This window comes from Mustela nivalis (assembly GCF_964662115.1).
Source record: "Mustela nivalis genome assembly, chromosome: 14".
Taxonomy (NCBI): Eukaryota; Metazoa; Chordata; class Mammalia; order Carnivora; family Mustelidae; genus Mustela; species Mustela nivalis.
Genome location: NC_139033.1, coordinates 43,842,557 through 43,863,163, shown reverse-complemented (window position 1 = coordinate 43,863,163; position 20,607 = coordinate 43,842,557). Strand labels below are relative to the sequence as shown.

At 40.6% G+C, this 20,607-nt stretch overlaps 1 protein-coding gene across 2 annotated transcripts in view; it reads right to left on the bottom strand.

Annotated features, from left to right (window-relative positions):
• Nucleotides 1–20,607, bottom strand: part of DYM (dymeclin) — a 332,115-nt gene that overhangs the window by 247,666 nt on the left and 63,842 nt on the right. For both annotated transcript variants that reach the window (XM_082699258.1, XM_082699257.1), the window contains exon 6: nucleotides 10,323–10,395. In XM_082699258.1, coding sequence (XP_082555384.1) covers nucleotides 10,323–10,395 — 73 coding nt within the window. The remainder of the gene's footprint in view (nucleotides 1–10,322; nucleotides 10,396–20,607) is intronic.

The following is a 20,607-nucleotide window of genomic DNA, read 5'->3' as shown; positions in this document are numbered from 1 at the left end:
AGGATGTAGGAAATTAGATAGAGCTCACATGCAAGGCCAATGGGAATGTAAAATGATGAAGCCTCTGAGGAAAGCTAAACACACAATTACCAGATGAATAGCCATTTTACTTGTAGATACATGCCCAGGGGAACAGAAAACGTAAGTCCACCCAAAACCTTATATAGGAGTGCTCGAAGCAGCATTATTAGTAATGGTCAAAACCCAGAAACAACCCAAATGTTTACCATCTTACAAATGGATAAGCAAAATGCGTGTACGCACACAATGGGATACGGCTCAGTAATAAAAGGGAATGAAGTACTGAGACTTTCTACAACAAGGGTGAACCTTAAACTCATTGTGCTAAGTGAAAGCAGCCAGACATAAAAGACCACATAGCCTAGGTCTAAGTCCATTAGTAGGAAATGTCCCAAAAGGGCAAATCCACAGAGATAGCAGATTAGCTGTTACTAGGGCCGGGCAGAGGGAGAAATGAGAAGTGGCTGCTCATGGGTACAGGGTTTCTCTGCGCAGTGGTGAAGATCCAAAATTTGATGGTGATGACAATTTCACAACTTTTGTGAATATACTAAAAACAACCTAATGATATACTCTGTAAGGGTAAACTTTGGGGTAGTTGAATATTCCCGTAACAAAAATGAGAAAGCTCTTCAAATGCATGTGTACAGAAGCCGCCAGGATAGACTTTCAACTGGAAAAAGAGGAAAGTTCAAAACAGAATGTACGATTTCCCACCTTTTGTGTGAATGCAGGAAGAAATAAGATCCTGTGTTCATAACCGCATCTACATCGCATGAACATCCTCAGGAAGGACATGGAAGACACTAAGCACAGTGGTTCCTTATGGAAGCAAATGGGACAGCTGGACAGATGGAGGACCAGCGTAGGCAGGAGACTGTTCACATATATTTTCATGCGTTTGGATATTTAAGCAATATGCTCCAAAATTAAATTAATCAAGAACTAAAAATAGAAGACTGTCATAAATGTTAAAATTAAACTTTTCTTGATTCAACTCTAAGAACATAATGAAATAAGAGCAAACAAAATTAAATCAGATTGTGGTATGTATAAAAGTCACTGAGCCAAAATCAGGAGACCCCGGCTCTGCTTCTCAGCTCTCTATTAAACTCATTCTTTCAATTTCAACAAATAATCCCTTTGGGTCTCAGTTTTAAATAAGTACATCAGGCAAGATGATCTCTACTGTCATTTCTTGCTGGAACTTTCTATAATGCTCAAAAAAGGGAATTCAAGGCAATGTTAGACTTCTGTGAAAACAAAATCTAAAATGTATTAATTGGCCTATCCCTAAATGCCAAATAATCAGGGAAAAGAGCCAGACAGGCCAATACTTGAAAGAAACCAAAATGCTACCATGCTGAGTGTGGTGGTTTTTAGAAGATGAAAAATGTTTTAAGCCAACAGATCTTTCTTGTTTTAATGTCCTTGTATGATCTTCAGAAGATTTTCATCACACAATCGCCAAAACAAAGTCAACTTTAAAAAGCCAAAGTGTTGCTCTGGCTGCCGTATTATCCCAAGAACTTTCCACCATCTGGGCTGGAAATGTCCTAAAACAAACTACTGTTGGAGCAAGTTATTAATTTCATGTGAAGAAGAAAAAAAAAAAAAAAAAGACAGGCGCCTTGACCTTGTGCTGCTCTGCTAGGGCAGAGTGGAACACTTGGATAAAGACAAAAGCCTTCATGAAATGGGTGTTAGTGTTGGCTAAGGACAAAGTCAACGAATATGGAGGAAAAAAACATCCTCTTCTGACTTACTACTGGGTAAGAAACAGGACAGTATGTAAATGGAACATAAGTTTAACAAAAACAACAGACAAGTTCAAAGGATTAAAACCAAAATTTAGAAATATCAGAGTTAAGCCACCAGAGAGAGTGTGAAAGTGAAACACGAGGGAAGACTAAAAAGTGGTAGAATGTATTAAAGATACCATCAGTGGTGGTGGTGGCTAGTTTTCAAAGGTAACAAAATCAAAGACATGGGAATGCTTCTTGTTTATAAAAGTCTTAACAGTGGAACAGAAAGTGCCTGGAGGTTAGGAATCAAAAATCTGGATTCTGGTCTCAGAATGGCCACTCACTAGTTCCATTAGCCACCTTCCCTGTCAACTCCGTCATATGTAAAAATCAAGGAGGTGGATCAAATAAACTCAATATCTACTCCACATTTTCAAGATTTCTCAAAGCACTAGTGTTCTATGGGGCGCCTGGGTGGCTCAGTGGGTTAAAGCCTCTGCCTTCTGCTTGGGTCATGGTCCCAGGGTCCTGGGATCGAGCCCCGCATCGGGCTCTCTGCTCAGCAAGGAGCCTGCTTCCTCCTCTCTCTCTGCCTGCTTGTGATCTCTGTCAAATAAATAAATAAAGCCTTTAAAAAGAAAAAAAAAAGAACTAGTGTTCTACATCTAACACTGCATCAAATGTATCAATAATCTTCCTGAAATAAAGTTCAACAAATTGAGTTTTTAAAGATAACCTTAAAGATGAAAAATTAGGCTGGATTGATAAGATTCATATATAATATTTAAAAAAGATGGAGACATAATAATAAAGCAAATATACCAAAATGGTTATATGAGTGTTCATAGTGCTGTCATGCCAACTGAATATGCTGCATTCGTAAAACAGAGGAAACAATCAGAGGAAGAGCTCTCAAGAATTAAAAATGATTACTAAACCTTCATCAAAAGTTAGAAATGGCTTCTGAATATATGAAGAGATGTTCAATTATACTTGTAATGAGGAAACATATATAAATATCATACTATGGGGACACCTGGGTGGCTCGGTCAATTAAGCATCTGCCTTGGGCTCAGGTCATGATCCCAGGGTCCTGGGATCAAGCCCTGCATCAGGCTCCCTGCTCAGTGGGAAGCCTGCTTCTCTCTCTTCCATTCCTGCTGCTTGTGTTCCCTCTCTCGCTGTCTCTCTGTCAAATAAGTAAATAAGATCTTAAAAAAAAAAAAAAATTAATATATATAAGTCACACACAAAAAAGAAGAAAATTAACTCTTTGCGGTAGAATTGAAAGTTTGCAATTATTAGTGTACTCTGCCGCATTCATACTTTGTCATTCATGTATAAATAACAGCAAAAGAAAGTAACAAATGTACTCTGTACCAGTCTTGGCTTTATAAGAGTAAAAACTCTTTCAAGGCAGAGTCAAGTGTTTTCAGGGCCACCTACGAATCCTGCAAACTGACCTTAGGAAAGTCACTTCCCTTCTCTGTACTTGAGTGACATCATATATAAAATGAAAGGGCTAGAATAAAGAAAAGCTGAATTCTAATCCTAAAAACCCAATGCACATCTGGCTCTAAATAGCACATAACCTACAACAGGCAAACACAGGCCATAACCTACAATAGGCAAACACAGCCAGGATCCAGGACCCAGCTCTTATGGACGCTAGTCTTTCTGTCATACCTAATGCCGGAAGAGCACCAGCCCTCCTAAGAAGCCAGGCACTACAGAAACTTCTTCAGCTTCCAGATGAGTCAGCCTTGTTCTTTTGAATCTCTCACATCCCGAGTCCTATGCCTACTGGACTTGTTAGTGAGCTAGTGCTACTCTTACATACGGAGAAATTTAAAATAGGAAAATTAACACAGAAAGCAAATATACTGAATGTTTCTGAGTACTTAGTATGGGTAAGACAACACACTTTTATAATCCTAAAGCATTTTACAATTTACAAAAGCATCTTCAAGTGCACTGCTTTGGTCCCCAACACAGTCTGAAGCAACACAGTAGGCAGTGAGGACGCCAGACAGAGGAGGAGATGCTCCCTCTCAGCCCCTGTCCCCTCCACAGCATTGAAGGACACGAGGTACATACAGTCTGGCTCTTCCTCCAACAGCTACAGGAGTTGGTCTCCAAACTGAGGCACTTCAATTTCCTTCTCTAAAATACTGAACAGCTGAACTAGATGTCTTCAAATGTCTTTTCCAAGAAATGAGTTCTGGTCTGCTACCCCTACTTTCAAAATGAGAAACCCGAGGCGTGGAGTGACATTGCCGGTTAGGAGGAGAGCCAGATTCGAGCCCCATCTTCTGCATTCAGAACCAGAGAGGTTTTTCTCCTATTACAGAATACTTCTACACTTCTTAATGATAATCATTAACAATAATTCACAAGTTATGAACAATCTGAGCATGTAACTTATAAAATCAACATTTTTTTAAAAGATTTTATTATTTGACAGAGAGAGACACAGTGAGAGAGGGAACACAAGCAGGGGGAGTGGGAGAGGGAGCAGCAGGCTTCCTGCTGAGCAGGGAGCCCGATGCGAGGTTTCATCCCAGGACCCCGGGATCTGACCTGAATGGAAGACAGACGTCTAATGACTGAGCCACCCAGGCACCCCTAAAATCAATGTTATTTGTGGTACTAGCTATATTTAAGTCAGACTTCAATAAACATGTAAAGGTCTGCATATTTTTAAAAAATTTAACTGAGATCCTCCCCTCCTCACCACACCAGAAATCAATTTTCCACCTAAAATGCTATTGTGAACTTAATATTTAATACTGTCTTGGTGTATGGAAATGCTATCACCTTTAATTCAGTGCTTCTAAGGACTTAAATACCTCACTGATTGAGCCTGAAAGCTATACTCGATATTTCCCTTCCAGCACCTAAAACTTAAACACTGACTTGCTTTAGGCACCTGCTCTGCAGAGGCTGCATCTGGAGGGTGCCGAAGTATCAACAGGCAGAGCTATAGAAAGGCATTTTTCCAACAGTTAAACCCTTCAAGGCCAACCCAGGTCCCTCCAGTTCCTTCATTCTCCTCCATCAACCGTTCACGGCTTTTCACATTCTTGAACCACCTTATCACAGTTAGCAACAGAGTTTTCAATGTTCAAATTTTCCACAGTAAAACAGTGAAGCCAATGTCATAAGTTTACGGGCTGAATCATAAATATGCATTTCCTATCATTTTATTACATTTCAGAAACCCTATGAAGAAAGAAAATCTCATAAATAAGATTCTTAATCAGTTCCATTCCTCCCCAAATACTTCCAGAATGGATTTTAAAGAAAAAGTATATATATATAACATATGTATAATATATATTAAAAAGTATTATATAAAGAGTATATATATAAATATAAATATGAAATAATATATTTTACATCTTAATAAATAGAGAACTCTAAATGTAATCAAACAGTTAGTCCTTCTAAATTTCAAGACTCAGGCGCCTGGGTGGCTCAGTCGTTAAGCCTCTGCTGTCAGTTCAGATCATGATCCCCAGGGTCCTGGGATCGAGCCCCGAGCAGGGCTCTCTGCTCAGCAGGAAGTCTACTTCTCCCTCTCCTACTCCTCCTGCTTGTGTTCCCTCTCTCACTGTCTGTCAAATAAATAAAACCTTTAAAAAAAATAAAATAAAGTCTCTGCCCCATCGAACAACACAGCTTGTCCATCCCTAATTTCCCACAACCCATATGCTCTACTCAAACTAAATGCACTTGTGATTCTTCAGATACATTATTTATACCCAAGAGGTCCTGAGCAGGCCCCTCTCTGGCTCTTTGCTGACACAGTCACTACTACTCACTACAGTTCCAAATGACTCTTAAACTTAGGAACAGTTCCTCCCCCTGGGCTGGCTATATATATATATATATATATATATATATATATATATATATATATATATATATATATATATTTTTTTTTTTTTTTTTTAAGGATTTTACTCATTTGTGAGAGAGAGAATGTGCACAAGCAGGGAGAGAGAGCACAAGCGGCAGGCAGAGGGAGAAGCAGGCTCCCTCCCCGCTGAGCAGGGAGCCCGATGCAGGCTGGATCCCAGGACTGCGGGATCATGGCCTGAGCCAAAGGCAGACAATTAACCTGATTAACGGACTGAGACACTCAGGTGCCTCATGGACTCTCTTTCTATATTATCTGTCCGTCTCTAAGCTCCAGAAGCCACACCTTTCTTTGTAGAGGGCCTAGTACCTTACAGATAAATGCCATAGTCCCAATATACGTTTTTCAGAATGAACTTAACAAGAGAGAGATTATTATACTGTTAAGGGATAATGTAAGGACTGCTGAGCTATAAAGCTGATTGTCCCTACACTACATAGTCTTGGACCACTCAACATTTATATAACTAATCTACCACTTCCTCAAATATTGCTATTTGGAAATATCTGAGGATATTAGTTCTCAGTGTTTCTGCTTCTATAGCCCCTTTCTATTTCTATTTCTCCTGTCTATGAGACACCTAGTTTTCATAATACAATATACCAACTACAAAGGGCTCTGAGCCACTGCATTTGCAGTGAACGCACCTTAGCACTATACTGTGTTTCTGTACAGACTAGATGATGACAAACAAACAAAATGCCTTAAGCGCACTGAACAGGTTGTGCCCCTACCATCTCACTCAGTCAACAAATATTTGTCGAGTTTACCACATGCCACGCTAGCCTGAATACTAAGGATAACAGCAGTGAGCAAAACCAATGCAGGCACGAGAAGAGTCCTTGTTTTCACAGAGTCATCCTTCTAATGTTATTTGAGAAATACAAGCGAGAGAGGTAACAGACAACGTGCAAAGCCGTGTTCAGTATAAAGACAAAGAACAAAGCAGATAACAGAACAGAGAATGAGAAGCGTGCTCCTATTTTAGGGTGGTCAGAGCGGTTATTCCTGAGAAGCAGACCTCCCCTGAGCAGAAGGAAGCGTGAAAGTCAGGACAGGAGCCATGCAGATATCTGAGGGGAGATAGTCAAGGAGGAAGCAGCAGCAGCAGCAGCAGCAGCAGGGGCAAAGCCCTGGGGGCAGGGGTGGGTTGGTCTGTCCCAAATCAGCATGGACGCGGATGCGGCTAAAGCAGCAGGAGCGAGAAGGACGAGGTCAGCAGATAACAACAGTACCCCTGTACTAGAGAGGTAGACAAAGTCACATTACACAATTAGACATACCCAGAAAAAGGCAGTGAAGTTAATCGACTAGGAATGTCTCAGTTTTACCAATATAGAACTTATTAAAAAAAAAAAAAAAAAAGATAAATGTTCTGGGGCACCTGGGTGGCTCAGTAAGTTGAGATCTGACTTTTGGTTTCAGCTCAGGTCATGATCTCAGGTTCATGCGGGATCGGGCCCCACATCGGGCTCAGTGCAGAGTCTGTTTGAGATTCTCTCTCCCTCTCGTGTTCGTTCTGTCTCCCTCTCCCCCACCCCACAAATAAATAAATACAAACATACATCTTAAAAAAAAAAAAAGATAAACATTCTTATAAAATTATAACTGAAAATCTGCAAATGAGGGCCAGGCTAAGAACTAAACGGTTGAGTTGACAGGTTGCTAAGAAGAACACAGAAACGGATCTCAGAGGAAGAGGCTGTATGTCTGGCCTGGGGCCAGCAGAATGGCTCACTCCGAGCAGACTTCACAGGGACCTGTCTGGAGTGGTGGAACTAGAGAAAGGGGCAGGACAAGAAATGGTTGACAAAAGTATCACCATATACAGATAACAGTGATGGCTTTCACAAAAACAACACTGAAAACAGGTAAAAAGACAGGTTAAAAGTTCTCAAAATAACTTCTACTTCATACTAAGCCTCATGAGCAAACCTAAGTATTGGGCCCATCCAGCAATGTGAATCAGCTGCCGGGGCCCATCTGAAGCCCCATCACTGAGCTGAGTCATCGGGGTCTCATTCAGTGTCTCAACAGTAAGACTGTGAGAACCAATCCACATCACAAATTTTCTAAGTGTTTCAACCCTCACATGCCAAACCACGTTCTTTCTATTATGCTTTCTATTAGCGTCTTCAGGAAAATACCTTCATCTTACTCTATCCCTTCCCGTGCACTTCCCTAAGATCATGGACAAGGTATAACAGAAACAGGCTTTTACTTCTGGCAGATTCATTTCAATTTCAGTGGGATCAACACAGTATACACTGAAAAACATCTAGTGATGAGCCTGTGAATTACTTAATCTTTATTTTAAATATATAAATTCTGAGAGGTACGGAATTTAGAAAGGATTCCTAGAAGATGTGTATTTCAATCAAACTTTGAAGATTAGACTCTCAGAGAATGAAACTTATCAACACATCCAATCTTTCTGAGAAGCAGTATCTACTAACTACTTGAAAGCCAAGCTTTATTACAAGTGAATTCCTACAAATTCTGGGAGTTTAAACCACTGCAGTTGACTGTGCTCTTAATAATAATCATTTCAAACTTAGTGTATAGATCTCTAAGTATCTGTCTATGCTCTTGGTAATCGCTGGCGTCCAATATTAACGGGATGATTTCACAGCCTCACAAGAAATGTTTAAGTGAGTTCTGAATTGCCCTGGGTGGACATGAACGTCGCACTCCTCTTGCTGCGCACCTGCTGATGGTGCGGGGACACGCTGACGTTAAACGTGCCAACGTGCCAAGTCTACCGTGAGACAGTCAGGAATAAGAGCGTCCCCACTTTTTAAGTTCATAATCCCCCTTCAGTCAGAAGCTGATCCACAACACTGCACGATGGTTATAGTAAATGAAATATTTAAATAGTAATTTGATTTCACATGGAAACTGTTACCAAGACAAACCTTCTTGTAGGATGGAGTTCCAAGAACATTAAATCATAAGAAATTGTTTCAGCAGCTGGTTAAAGCTGAGTGTACATAATACAAGACATCTGGTTGTCTGTGCATTTTCAGTTCATTTAAAAAGTATAAACACATTAAAACACTGAAATGTTTGATATATTACAACACTGTCTGCTTGCTCTTCAAGAGTGTTTAAGTGACTGGTCTATCCACTGTATTCAAGTCTTACTTACCAGCTGAAGAGATTTACTACTCCCGTTCCCCTTAACTTCACCAAGACATTTTATTAACAAAGGAGGGGGGAAGAATGTCCTCACTGAGGATATATACTAAGCCCCAGGTATTTAGTAATGACATAAACACAATAGAGATGGAACTATTTTAAAAATTAAGTCAAGAACACATGAAGCAGCGCACATACAGTGACAAGTAAATAGTAGACAATCTCTGTGTTTCCCTTCCCACATCTGACCACATGTAACAGAAACCTAACCACAGTGGCTTAATCAAAATAAGTATCTATTTTTTTTGCACTTAAGAAGAAATCCAAAGATAAGCCATGTAGGGCTCGTATAATAGTTCCACGGCATCATTCAAATCCCATACTCCTGGGACCCTGTTCTTTGCATGTGGCACTCATCATCATCGTTTCAAGATGGCCCCAGCACTGCCTCTGCATCCCAGGACGGAAGAGAAAGGCAGCAGGCCAGAAAGCTAGAGATACACACCCTGCAAGCTCACAACTTCTGCTCACACAGCACTGGCCCAAACCACGTCACGGGGCCACATTTAGCTCCCCTGGGGCCTGAGAATGAAGCTGGGCACACCATGGCCCCCAAACAATATCGGAGATGTGTCGGAAAGAAGACAAGGAAGGACATCAGAAAGTCCAGTTACCTGGGTCTGCCACATGAGCTCCACCTGCATGGGACCCTCTCCCCTTTGCCCTTCGCCACCGAGTGATTCTTCAGTGGCTTCAGCCCTGCCTTCCGGGTGCACATCAGCAGACTGACCTACCACAGGGCTTGGTGGTTCTCGTTTCTAAATCTAGATTACAATTCTGGATGCTGTACTTATGCACAACAGAGGCTGGGAAGCCATCTTCTCACGAATACCTAGTCCTTCCTCTGTGGGCCACAGGCAAGCAGCACACATCCAATGATATCCCCACGTTCACAGCGATTCCATCATAATCAATCTTAACTCTTCTTCCTTATTCAAAAAATAATTCCTTTAGGGGTGCCTGACTGGCTTGGTCAGTAGAGCATATGACTCTTGATCTCGGGATTATTAAGTGTGAGCCCCATGTTGGCTATTAAGAGATTACTTAAAAATACAATATTTTAAAAAATAATAATTCCTTTAAAATATGCATTCTCCATAGGGTGATATCACTCCTAAGAGAGTGAAAACTGATTCTTCAGGGCTGAAAAACTTCGCAGATATTATAATGATCTGTGGCCCTCCAAAGGGCCACAGTACATAAAGAGACATTCAGTGTATCTGGGGTATTCAAATTTCACTAGTGGGGAGAGGCAATTACAAAAATGTCTGAAAAAGCTACAGAGAGACAATTTTTTTAAAAAAGTGAGAGTAACTGCTTTAAAAAGAACACTTTACAGCATATAGGAATTGCGTTCACAAACTCTTCAACATGATCAGTCACCATCTTCAATACACAAAGAAGATAAAGCAAATCCTGGCTTGGCCAGAACTTACAGGAGTGGAATATCAGTGATCAACTGCATCAAACAACAGAGCAATTCTTCCAAAAGATCTTCAGAGTCAGAACCTGGTAAGACACACAAAAAAATTTTTTAACAAAATATGAAATAGAATAGAGCTTTGTACAAGTTCAGTCTTCATTCCTAATGAGAATAACAACTGTTATTATCAAATAAACTCAGACTCTAATGGAGACCTCTAATAAAATCCAGACCATAAGTTAGTACATACTACAATCTTCACTTAGTATAGGAATTTTGAACATTAGCCATTTATTATATAACTTTTAATGTGTCCGTCTCTTATTGTCCCTGTAGACCAGCAGTTTTTAAATCTCTTATTTTATACTGTGTTTTGTTTTGTTTTGTTTTTCAAATGAAATCTTACACTGAAGTGAAATACATAAAACAGACGAAAAAAAAAAAAAATCAAGCTGCCCTAGCTGCTCTGTTTGAGTCAACAGAATGCCTATACCTCTTTTCCCCAGTAAATATCTGATCAAACACCAGATCTCCTTGATGGCCCTCCCAGCACCTTTTCTGAACCTGTGGGGCTCCACAGATCACAGATGGAAACCCAGTGAGAGGGTTTCCATCCCTTTACAAATAAAGAGCCAAAGGTAAAATGGCTTTCCTAGGGCACAGAGTAAGTGGCAAGGATAAGAGGCAAATTATCATTCCTGTAGAAATGTTTCTCTGCCCCAAACCACTCTAAATGACGGTCTAATTTCCAAAGCTAATTTCCAACAGCTCATGCGACTTCTGGCTTTGGACACTACTGACACCTATTCCTTCATGAAATTCTTATTCCCCTCAGTTCCTACAACACCTTGTTTCCAGTCTACATCTTTTTTACTCATTCCCACAATCTGCCTCCTCAGAATATATCTTCCAACTATGGGCGTGCTCCCCAGACCTCCACCATTGACTTCCTCCTCTCCCCACTCCCTGTGTCCCCTTCACCAATCATTACTAACATGCTACTGATTGCTACCGCGACGGTTCTCCTCTTGGTCTCTCTAGTGAACTCCTTCTTATCTTTATATCCAATTGCCTCCTGGCCATCTCCACTTAGATGCATCACTGATACCTCAAACTCCACATGTTCAAAACCGAACCCATCTTTCCCAGTATTTGAAACCCACTTATTTTTTTTTAATTTTTTATATTTATTTGACAGAGAGAGATCACAAGGAGGCAGAGAGGCAGGCAGAGAGAAAGAGAGGAGGAAGCAGGCTCCCTGCTGAGCAGAGAGCCCAATGCAGGACTCGATCCCAGGACCCTGAGATCATGACCTGAGCCGAAGGCAGTGGCTTAACCAACTGAGCCACCCAGGCGCCCTGAAACCCACTTATTGTTTCTTTCTACTTCCTTTTGGGGACCACATCAAGAACCCAGGGCCAAAGCCCAGGATACTCACGTGTATGCTTTTTTTAACCAATCTCTGGGCCCACTCAATTGCACAGCCTACCTCTCTGATGTTTCCTCTTTTCTGTACTCCGTCATGCTTTTGTTCATTATTTCATCATCTCAGTTCAGTTAAATCAGCTTACTAAATTAAAACTCACTCCTGAACTTCTTTCAACCTTCCTAACTAGTATTCCTACATCCAATCTTACTTCTCTCCAATCCAAACTCTAGACTGCTGTCAAATGGAGCTGACTAAACCCCCTCCTTCCCTCTCCTGGCTCACATCTTTTCAACTGCTTTAACTGAATACTAGGTATCAGAAGAAACTCAAGTGCTGTCCAGATGCTTCAAGACACAGACCCTGTACCTCATTCTACCATGATCTCCCCCCGTTATTCACAATTTATATTCCAACAATACCCAGTGCCCTGCTGCATGCCATTTCAAGCCTCCTCAATAACATTCCCTCTGCCAAGAATGCCCTCCAACAATAATAACCTGACTTTTTAAAAAGCCAATCTTTATTCACCTGCATCATCCTCAATCTTCCTCTCCTCCATAAAACCCAAATCTCCTGCCTCACCCTGAAAAAAAAAAAATCACCAACAAAATATTTTGCCTTGTTCATGTCTTTGATTGTATACATAGGTTACATTATACTATAATTTCTGTCTATACGTGGGCAGGCAGCCATTGGACTCTAACCTTTTTTTTTTTTTTTTAAAGAATAGGCTCTATGCCCAGCATGGAGCCCAGTGCAGGGTTTGAACTCAAAACCCTGAGATCAAGACCTGAATTGAGATCAAGAGTCAGATGCTTTACCCAGGAACCTCTGGACTCTACTTCTTGAGAATGACGACTGACAAAGAGCTTAACACATAACATACACTCAAAACGTGTTCGCCAAACCACACCCAGGGCCTAGTACAAATCTAGTGGTTATTTCCGAAGCATCAAAGGACTGGGAATTTCAAAGTTTAGCAATTCTTTTTTCTAAACCACACTATCACCTGGCATTCAGAAATTATGAAGAAATTCCTTCCTGACTTTCCATAAATGGAACTGGCACAGTAACCCTCTGAGAGGTGAGTACAGAGCTGGAAGAGAATTCTGAATCATAAAAGCACCAATCAATGCTACAAAGAAAACATGGCAAGAACCAAATTCAGTAACTACATTAAATCGTACTCTAGAAGTGCGAGGCTTAGCTCAACCAGTGAGAAAATAAAATTTGGAAATAAGTAACACTGGTCTCTGAGGCTACACAATAAAAAATAGATGTAACTAAAATCCTTCTCACTGCGAAAGTGGTCCAACACAACCCAAATTAGTCAATAACCTTCTCCAAGTTCATCTCGTGGCATATGATACATACCTAATACAACTTGCTGCAATGTCATCCCATGGCTCATCCTACAGAATGCAGTGACCCAGACCCAAGTAAGGATATTTAAAATCATTCCTTCATTCCCTAAAGAATATCCCAGACCAAATCAGCAGGCCATTTTAACAGCATATCCTTGTTCAGCCAAGTAGTCAGAAGTGTTTTAATTATGGAAAGTGAGGGAACAAATGCTAAGGACCAGAGAGGGTTGGATTTTTTTCCTTCCAGGGTGCAAGCACATCTCACCCTCAAATCTTAACACAGTGAAGAGGATTCTGTATTGTATTCCATGTGCCATCTAAACCATCACTTCTGCCAAGATTACAGCTTAGGTCAATTAAGGAATATATTCACAGCATCATTATTAACTTAGTAATGAAATTATGATAAATACATTTCATACAAGTGAAATGTACCATTTTAAGGCCAAAATTCTAACAACAATAGACAAGAACAGGCAGTCTCCAGTTGAAATCTCTATCAACTTCTATTACTAAAACAAAAACATTGCTACAGAATACCATATTCTTGGGGTACCAGGGTGGCTCAGTGGGTTAAAGCCTCTGCCTTCAGCTCAGGTCATGATCTCAGGGTTCTGAGATCGAGCCCCACAGTGGGCTCTCTGCTTAGTGGGAAGCCTGCTTCCCCCCCTCCCCCGCCTGCCTCTCTGCCTACTTGTGATCTCTGTCTGTCAAATAAATAAAATCTTAAATTAAAAAAAAAAAAAAAAAAAGAATACCATATTCTTATTTCTGGGACTAAGCTAGAAGCAAATAGTTGTGTATCAAGTGAAGAGTGACAAGATTTGACCGCTTACCAGGTCTGACATTAAGCAGGTCACTCATAGCGCATTCTTTTCCAAGCAACATTTATATCACTCAGCTTTCATTTGAAGCCAAGTATCTTCCTTAGCGCCAATAAAAACAAGTAAATATAAACTCACCTGCCAAAAATTATAGTAACACTCATGCATTTCTCACAGGAAAGAGAATCTGAAAAGTCCTTGAAATCTTCAGGTCAGTAACAAAGCAAACTGAAGATCTTTGAGCAAAGGACTCTGAAGAGATTCAGTACGTTTAGTGTGAAGTTTTAAACCCACAGTTTTTCTCTCTTAAAGAGTTTTAAATTGCCTCTTATAGCTTCAGTCAAATACGCTCATATTTTCAATGTCAGCTTCTCGGAGATCATATTCATAGCTAACATTTACTGAGTGCCCTCCTCTTGGAGAGGCAGTGTGCCAAGCATTTCATTCATCATGTCACATTAATCCTGACAATAACTCTTAAGGAGAAGGTATGATCATCACCATCATGTTATGGATAAAGAGATCAAGGCTCAGAATGGTCGGTTAACTTAAAATAAGTGGCGGAGACTGGATTTGAACCCAAATACAGACTCCAAAAAAAAGGGGGGGGACTGAAAAAAACAAAAACCTTTACAAACTATTTTTAAAGTTGGAAAAAATCCAGTCGGTCAACCATGTCTCACTGAAGACCCCAAATACAAACCCCTGGTAAATCTGAGGGGAGAGATATGAAAAAGCCCGTATTCGTTTACACATCAAGGTCGTCTGTTACACATTCATCAACGCATACTGGAAGTCTTTGATTTAAATACCCAATTTAGAAATAGCCTCTAACAATGAATAAATATAAACTGTTATCATATGTATTGTGCACAACAAGGTCACTGAAATCTCCTCTATCTGGGGTTCCCCCGCTTTAAAGCCCTAAGCTTACTTCTCTCGTGCCTGTGAGTGACACCAGGGGAAGGAGCAAGTGAAAGAGCAGATGATATCCATGGTCCCTTACAACTCCCATCATCTATACGTGAAACTGCGTCATTCGGCACCCATTTATACACACCACACTCTCCCTAGGGAAGGAACCAGAGAAGACCAGGATGCTGTTTAATCAAATACCTTCCACCAGACTAGGAAGGGAAGGGAAGAGAGGGAGAAAAGAATAATGAAAAAAGCACTCACTCGAGGAAGAGGGAAAAAATAGCACTAATGGAAAACAAAGAAGCAGCCAGAAAAAAGAAAACATATGGGTCATTTAAATCAGGTAACATGGAAATATTAAAACACAGAGAGCTCATTGTTGCTTACTTTGCATGCAGAAAGTCAAGCTGTTGGTTTCTAAATGCTGCTCAACTGTGCCAAAAACAAGTATTAAAAACATCATCGAGAAATACCAGAGCTATAGTCCAAAAACAGGTTCCCTGAGTGCCTAAAAAGTTCGGAGCAAAACTGACTTCCTTAAGATGAAAGACACATAAGCTAGAGTTTATTTACTATAAACTTATATTCAGAAAACCATGGTAGAGTCTGTAATTGGCAGTTTTAATTGTGAAACTAATATTGGAATTATTCTAAAGTATTACAAAATCATATTTAAACTTCTAATGAGAAAAACTGAATATGTGTCTATAAAATAATCGTAAATGAAAGGAAAGCAGATGGACTCACTCTTTTCTAAAATTCAAATTGATCTACATTTTAATGCATTACAATATTTATAAGACTGTGTCCCACATATTCCAATAAAATCTGTAATAATTCTGGCTGTCTGCTATTATTGTAGTCAAATGGAAATATTTCTAATTATACTCAAGGATAATATAGTCTTCCAGGTTCTATTATAAAATATGCCTTCTTTATTTCTATGTTGAACATAGTATAAAAACTGTTGGTAACAGAAGAGGGTAGAAAACAGTTTCATGGTACATTGGAGAAAGTATGGAAATAGATTTTAGTAAGCAACTACAAACTATACAGAATATATACATGACAGGGTACTGCACTGTATTACATATACTTAGATTCTAGGCCAATTTAAAGTATTATCCTCTTAAATCCCAGTTTTATTATTTTTCATCCACTCTGGCCACCATGCTCTCATTGTGGGTCAGCAAGGAAGGGAACCTGCCAGTCTTATTCAGGCCTGGGCCCAGGATTCAAAGGATCTGCTTCTTGGCCAGCTTCTTGACTGATTTTTATTTCTTGTTGAGTTTCTTCAGCATTCCAATGTCTGCGTGGGAAATATCCACAGTCCTGGCCTCATCAAGTGCTGTTGATCCCCCAAAACACATACTTAGAGAACTTGGAACTAGGAGTGGACTTAAGCCGGACAGTGCTGAGAGGCATCTGTTCTCCTGAGGGTCACTGTTCTTCAAGGGGATCTGCAGCTCCATCATCTCCCCAAAACTTCTGGCACTTGCACTGCTCCTGTGCAGGACTTCCCGCACCAATCCATGCAGAGTGATGGAAGCTTTGCTGCTCACGGGGCCATGCACCAAAATAACTGGAAAAGAGGTCTAAGATTTTTGAACCCTTCGGATTTTTGTTGCTGTTGTTAAGTAAACTTTACATGCAATGTGGGGCTTGAACTCATGACTCTGAGATCAAGAGTTGCATGCTCCATCGACCGAGCCAGCCACCGGCTGAGTTCCCTATTTTAGATATTAGCTCCTTATCAGATATATGATTTGGAAATAACATCTCCCATTCAACAGGCTGTTTTTTCATTTTCTTGATGGTTTCCTTTGCTGGCAGAAGCTTTTTAGTTTGATGTAGTCCCACCTGTTTATTTTTGCTTTTGCTGTCAGATTCAAAAAATCTTCTCCAAGACCTATAGCAGGAAGCTTACCCCTAGGTTTTCTTCTATTAGTTCTAAGGTTTCAGGTCCTACATTCAAGTCTTCAGTCCACTTTGAATGGGTTTTTGTGTATAGTGCAAGACAGGGGTCCAGTTTCCTTCTTTCGCATGCGGCTCTCCGATTTTCCCATCGCTATTACCGAAGAGACTGCCCTTTCTCCACTGTATATACACTTGGCACCTTTGTTATAGACTAATTGGCCACATATGTATGGGTTTATTTGGGGGCTCCTTGTTCTGGTCCATTGATCTGTATTGCTTTAATGCCAATACCACACTGTTTCAATTACTACAACTTTGTGATACAGTTTGAAATTGGAAAGCAAGCCTATCAATAAAGTTTAACGTTTTGTTCCACTGATAACAGAAAAGAAAGGGAGAGAAAAGAGAGGAATATCAAAAACACTATCACTTATTGTAAGGCGAAGAACAATTCAGGAGGTTCTAGAAGCACTTTAATTTTTCTACAAAGACAGATGACAAATCTTATATGCAAAATATTTCAAAAGAGTAAACCCATGCTTTCGTGAGTCCTTTCTAGCAATTGGTTTCTTTCTTTCTTTCTTTCTTTTGCATTACTCAACTAATGAAATTAAACTCTTTGAGACAAAAATAAAACAGAAACAACTCATCTACCAATTTCAGGTTTACCTCTTGAGCTACAGCTTGCCCCAGGCCCTAAGGATTAGTCCAAGCAAAAATAAGAGAAGAGTAAAACACTGCTGCCTTGAGAGCCAAAGCACTTTGGCCATCTGAAAGAATTCAAAACTAGTTTCAAAAGTTTCACCTCTAGCGTATTTAGTTAAATGAATACATCATGGGTTTTGAATATACTTCCAGAGAGTCTCAAAAAGGTTTGCAGTCAGGGACACCTGGGTGGCTCAGTCGGTTAAGTGTCTGCCTCTGGCTGAGATCATAATCCCAGAGTCCTGGGATTGAGTCCTATAACGGGCCCCTGGCTCAGCAGGAAGCCTGCTTCTCCCTCTGCCTGCTGCTCCCTGCTCCCTTGTGTTCTCTCTTTCCCTCTCTCTCTGACAAAAATCTTTCCAAAAAAATTAATAAAATAAAAACGTAAAAATGTCTTCGGCCAGAGGAGAATAAAAAGGAAGGTAGTGGGGACGCTTGGGTGGCTCAGTGGGTTAAGCACCTGTCTTCAGCTCAGGTCATGATCCCAGGATTCTGGGACTGAGTCCCAAATCAGGCTCTATGCTGAACAGGAAACCTGCTTCTCTCTCTGCCTGGTACTCGCCCTGCTTGTGCTTGTTCTCTCTCTCTCTCCCCTTCCCTGGCAAATAAACAAAATCTTAAAAAAAAGAAAAAAAGGAAGGAAGGAAAAGAAAGTAGTTGGAAAAGAAAGTAATTATATTAGAGAAGTATGATTATGGATTTTTTTAATTTAAATTTAAAATTTTTTTAAATTTAAATTTAAATTTTTTAAATTTAAATTTTTTTAATTTCCATAAATATATATTCTACCACTTTTTCTCATTTTGATCTCTCAGAAGTTGGAAGTTGTTTCCAATTGTTCAGGATCTTTGGGTCTCCATTTATTTGCTAGAAGGAGGCCAATGCTGATGGAAGCTCCATGTGCACAGGCACAGCCTGCAAGTGGTGGCTCACACTGGAGGGTTTGGAGCTGTATCACTGAGACACCCAAACATCAGCATCTCTACATCTTTTTCCTGGTTTTCGTTCATTTTCTCCACAAGTGTATGCATTAACCTTCTGGAGGTGCCTGCATTTAGAAGCCATGTCAAGATGCCTCACTCCTCCATTTGTAGCCTTTGCTCTTAGCCCTGTTCTCAGCAGACCATCCCTCCACAGCACCCCAGAGCTCCCAAGTAGAGGAAGGTCCTCTTGGTTCAGCCCCTCGGAGAAGACATTCTAGTATTAACCGAGGAGGGGGTGGTCTCCTGACTGCATGTGGTGCTGGAGAAGAGCTGAGCGTCCAGCTGCTCTTTCAATCACTCCTCCAAGGTGTCTGCCTTCAGAGACACCTGGTACTTCCAACTCCTAAGCCTTTCCAGGGCTCTAAGACAAGAACTGGCTGTTTCTTGGTAGTTCTCTGACCATAAAGGCATTTAACCTTCAGCTTTCACTGATCAGTAGAGTTCATCATTACTCAACTTTCCAATTTGAAAAATGTTACTAACAGTGTGTTCCCCTTTCCTCCTCTTTAAACTAATAAAAAATTCATGACTTATTAAAAGTCCCTTCACTGATATTTTATCGGGGTTTCAGAATAAAGCAAAGATAAACATGTGGGTTCAATCCACTATGTTGGCAAGCATTTTACCTGGACTCAACAAGTCTCCAGTCCCTTTTCTACTCTCCAGAGAGCCGCGCTAACTAGCTGCCGTGTGTGCCAGCTCTTGGCAGGTGACCGGGTCCTTCATCCCCCCACTGCCCGCCCACAGCGCTGCTGGCACAGGTGGCACGCTCCTGCAGTGCAAACCCACACTCCCACTCTGTGCTCTTGATCCTAGTGCCCCCCTACAACCCTGGGCTTTCCAGCCAGCTCTCTCCCCCTCTGTGTGTGTGTGTGTGTGTATGTGTATGTGTGTGTTTCTATCTTCAGTCTCAATCTCCAAAGACTTCTTCCCTCATCTGAAAAAGATGTAAAAATATTTGTAAAGAAACTATAATTGCCTTCCATTGGCGACAATATTAGTAGTTACTCCAAAGAGGCCTCCTGTACAAAACAACTAGTTCTTGGCTAAAATACACTTTTTAGTGCACTGATGGGCTTCCAGAAAGTAGAGGAAATCTCCAGGGACCCTTGCACCATAACCAAAAAGAACAACCACAGGCAAACAGACTGTGGCTTGAATCCACAGTAAAATACTGAGCAGTAAACAAACCCGGAGGGTAGGGTGACCCAGACGAACGCCAATCCAAAGCTGCCAATACAAAGGCGTGCCACCAGCTTGCTACTGGGGAGCTGAACCCCAAGTGGTCACATTAAGCCAAGAACCTCTGAAGGAGGTTAAATGGCCTCAGGTGATGCAGTCTAGATCCCTCTAGAAGCAAATGCAAATCCCTCCTTTATTTGGGGCCTCAGATTAAGATGAACAAACAAAAGCTCACAATCAACATCGTCAAACACATAAAGAAACAAACCACCATAGTGTTTGTGGAAACAAATTACAAATTCATGTCCCTAAAAAAAAAAAAAAAAAAAAAATCATATCTCTAAGGACTTAAAATATTGGATTTATGAGATACAAAACCTATCAGTTACTACCTTGGGGTAATGGGGGATGATCCCAAGACAGAAGGCCATACTCACATTGAAGGCAAAGGGAAAACACAAAATTTTATAGTACTTCATGGTTTTGCCCAGGGCTAGTTTTGTCCTCTCTGACTATGCTCAAAGGCATGCACTAGTGGAAAGAGTTATATTTACAAAATGATACAAATTCCCTCCAGCAAGCAATCTGCCACCATGCATACAGAGCCTGTGGGGAAATGTTTACGCAGGACAGTCTCACAAATTTCTATTACAAATGGGGAACTTACAAAGAGTCACATGACCCTCATGTGCTGACAACATCCACTTCATCACAGCAGAATTACAGTGAATGGAACCAAAAAAAGGCCTCAAATTCCTCAGCTGACTTTGCTCAGCTGTTTGTAGGTAGTCCTCCGCTTCTGTCAATTCAACCTCTGAGCAACCCGTACTACTGTCTAGTCTCTCAACCCTTGCGCAGTCTCCCACGCGGTCTCCCGCACATCTGATTTCAAGATTCACATTCTAAATGATAAACAGATGTTTTTAGGTACTGCATAGTGAGGTGTCATTTTTGTTTTTGTTTTTTTACCATTTAA